The following is a 3,246-nucleotide window of genomic DNA, read 5'->3' on the forward strand; positions in this document are numbered from 1 at the left end:
GTTTTCGGGGTTCTGCACAGTCAGTGTCTCTATTGAGTCTTTGCTGCACGTTTCAGTGCTCGGTGGAGGGCGCCGATCCTTTCGTTAACTGGTGGGTGGGGTGGGGGAGATGGTTGCATTACTATGCTTACGCGTGGGTGGGGTGAATTGGGGGGAATTTGGGGTGCTAGCATTTAACTCTCATTCATTCAATGGGGCTCTCCTCTGTCTTCGTGCATGGTTGCGAAGAGAAGAATTTCAGGACATATATTGTTTCCATTTGTCTTACATTAACTACAAACTTGAGACATTTGATACCTTTGAAATATTTATATATCCTGTCCCTCAGAATTATCTGACAATAAGTAACCCCTGGTGTCAGGCTCATCCGCCTCTACTTTCCTGGCTCATCTACAGAGCCTTTCTTGAACAATGGAAGCTAATCAACAGAACCTCACAGGTGTCTAAAGACATTTTAAATACTCCTGGAGGCAGGCTAAGGCCCCTGCAGTTTCCCGTACTCGACTTCCATAAGGGTCGATGCCGATGTCTTGTCACTAATTGAAAATTGATCTGCCCCTGATTGAGACCACTAATCTATAAGATACAGGAGCACAATTGGACCATTTGTCCCGTCGCGTCTGCTCCGCCATTTCATCATGGCTGATCCATTTACTGTTCGCCACTGGCTCCCATCTCCATCCTTCTCTCCATATCCGTTCATGCCCTGAGCAGTCGAGAATCTGTCAACCTCTCCCTTAAGTATACGTAAGGACTGCACCCACTGCTGCCTGTGACAACGAGCGAATTCCACAGATTCGCCATTCTCCAGCTAAAGACATTCCTCTTGCTCTCATTCTAAATGGATGTCCCTCCAATCTGAGACTGTCCTCTAGTCTTACACTCACCCACCAGAGGTCTGATCCTCTCCACAACAACTCTGTCAGAGACTTTCACCATTCGGTAGGTTTCAATCGGGCGAACCCTCATTCTACAGACCACAAGAACCTTGAATAACGCCAGACCGCCGAACGCCTGAATTCCCGCCAGGGCCCGTGGGGCATTATTTTTTGGCCGGTGCAGGTTTGCCCCCACCTTTCGTCCGGGGGGTCCAAGAACGGGAAGCCCGATGCTATCTCCCGTCAATACATTTCCGAGAAGGACCTTCCCAACCCCGAGACCATCCTTCCACCATCCTGTGTAGTGGCTGCCCTCGCCTGGGAGATCGAGTCCAGAGTCACGGAGGGCCCAACGGACTCAACCTGACCCAGGCATCGGATCTCCCAATCGCCTCTTTGTACTCGACCTCTGCTCGATCGCAGGTTCTCCAGTGGGGGCACACCTCGATTCGCCTGCCATCCCCGGGATCGATCGGACTCTCACCCTCCTGAGGAGCCATTTCTGATGGCCCTCCATGGACCGCCGACCACCCCCGTTCCTGGGTCTCTGCATGTTCCGTCTGTTCCCGTGGAAAAGCCTCGGTCCAGGCCCATATACAAGGTGCCGAAAGATCTGGGAAGACACACGCACGGCCCTGCTTCACTCAGCCAACCGTTAACCGAAAAAATTGCCGACCGCCATCGTACCCCTGCTCCTGAGTATCGACCTGGGCAGATGGTGTGGCTGTCGGCAAGAGACATTCCTCTCAAGAACGAGCCCAAGAAGCTCGCCACCCGCTTCCTGGGACCCTTCGAGTTTGAGAGCATTATTAATCCCACGGCAATCCGGCTCAAACTACCTACGTCAATGCAGATCCATCCGACAGTTCACGTCTCCCAGTTAAAACCGGTTTCTATCAGCCCCTTGTGCCCTCCGACCGAACCCCCTCTAACCCCTCCACCCCCGGAATATCGACGACCATCCGGCGGTTATTGGATGCTCGCCGTCCGGGCAGAGGTCTCCAGTACCTGGTCGACTGGGAGGGGTACGGCCCGAAAGAAGGTTCCTGGATTCCCCCGCTCCTTCATCCATTAGTTCTATGTTCCGCTCTAGTTTCAAGATAGTCCCTGTAAATCCCGTCTCCCATGTCAAGATTCCTCCGGTTTGCTGTTCTACGTCCACGTCTAAGCCAGCATCCCCTACTCAGTCCAACGTGCCGGTGTCCCGCACTTGGGTTCTCGTCAGTCGCCCCATGCAACTTTGAATTGTACTGATCAAACACCTCGTCCTACTGGGGAAATTAAAATCATTGTGACAGCTGCAGAAATGTATCTCGGTGTAACTGGTGTTACCAGTTTCATAAGGAAAAGGGCAGGGTACAGAGTTGTGAATGTGTGTTCAACGTATGGTGGCATTTGTAGTAGAAATACATCATTCAACAGGTGAGGTGTTAAAGTGGTTTAATTTGTACAACTTGTGGAAAATGACACTAGTATTGCCTATTCTAAACCCTGGAGCTCCCTGTCTGATTCTTCAAGTTATGGACCGATATGGTTAATCTCTCATTTATGTAAACTTATGGACGTATAGTACTGGAACGGTTGAATTATATTTCTGAAGAGGGAGGCAATTTATCATTTTATCAGAGTATATTTTGGAAGGGGGAGAATGACATTGGATTCAGTTTTAAATTTGGAATACGAGATTAGGAAAGCACAGTTAAAATAAGTTGTTGCACTGACAGTTATTTTGACATTGAAAAGGCATGTAATATTTATGGAAGAAGGACTTTTGGAAATTAGGAGAGGGGAGATTGCAGCATTTTTTCTGTTGTTTTTGTCATTTGGAATGGTCCCCTGCAAGTAAGGGTGGGAAAGATATATCCTGGGTGTGTATGAGATAGCGACTGGGACCGCACAAGACTGTATTTGTAACACTTTATTATTTAATATGTGATTAATGATATTTTCCGAGATATTTTCACGCTTGGAGTATGGGCCTAATGGATTATACAATATGTCCCAGTGTCGTGTTCTCAGTAACTCTACCTTTGTTTTCCCCCGCCAATCACATTAATCGATTTACAGTGGAACGGGTTAATACAATGTAAATATTCTGTTCGCCGGAGAATCTGTTTCTCATCAGTATATTAAGGAAAATTATTATGATATGTTAACCATCAATCGTTACTAATCATGTCAAGTTGTTAAGCATTTTTACAGATGGAACGACAGATAATTTAACTGGCAATGCTGGAGTAGCTCAGTTTTGTCCCTGAAATATAGATAAAGATAGATAAATTAATTTGCAACCATTTATCAGTGTATATACAGCAGAATTGGTTGCCATCATTTTAGGCTTAAAGTTGGTGGAGAAATGTCTTCCCAC

General features: G+C 47.4%; 1 protein-coding gene across 1 annotated transcript in view; it reads right to left on the minus strand.

Moving 5' to 3' along the window:
- The window catches only part of LOC140720209 (zinc-binding protein A33-like), a 75,586-nt gene extending 74,208 nt beyond the window's left edge, over positions 1 to 1,378 (minus strand). Inside the window, exon 1 of the mRNA XM_073035096.1 lies at positions 1,247 to 1,378. Coding sequence (XP_072891197.1) covers positions 1,247 to 1,378 — 132 coding nt within the window. The remainder of the gene's footprint in view (positions 1 to 1,246) is intronic.
- Positions 1,379 to 3,246: the final 1,868 nt, after the last annotated feature.

This window comes from Hemitrygon akajei, unplaced genomic scaffold (genome assembly GCF_048418815.1).
Source record: "Hemitrygon akajei unplaced genomic scaffold, sHemAka1.3 Scf000038, whole genome shotgun sequence".
In the NCBI taxonomy this organism is placed as follows: Eukaryota; Metazoa; Chordata; class Chondrichthyes; order Myliobatiformes; family Dasyatidae; genus Hemitrygon; species Hemitrygon akajei.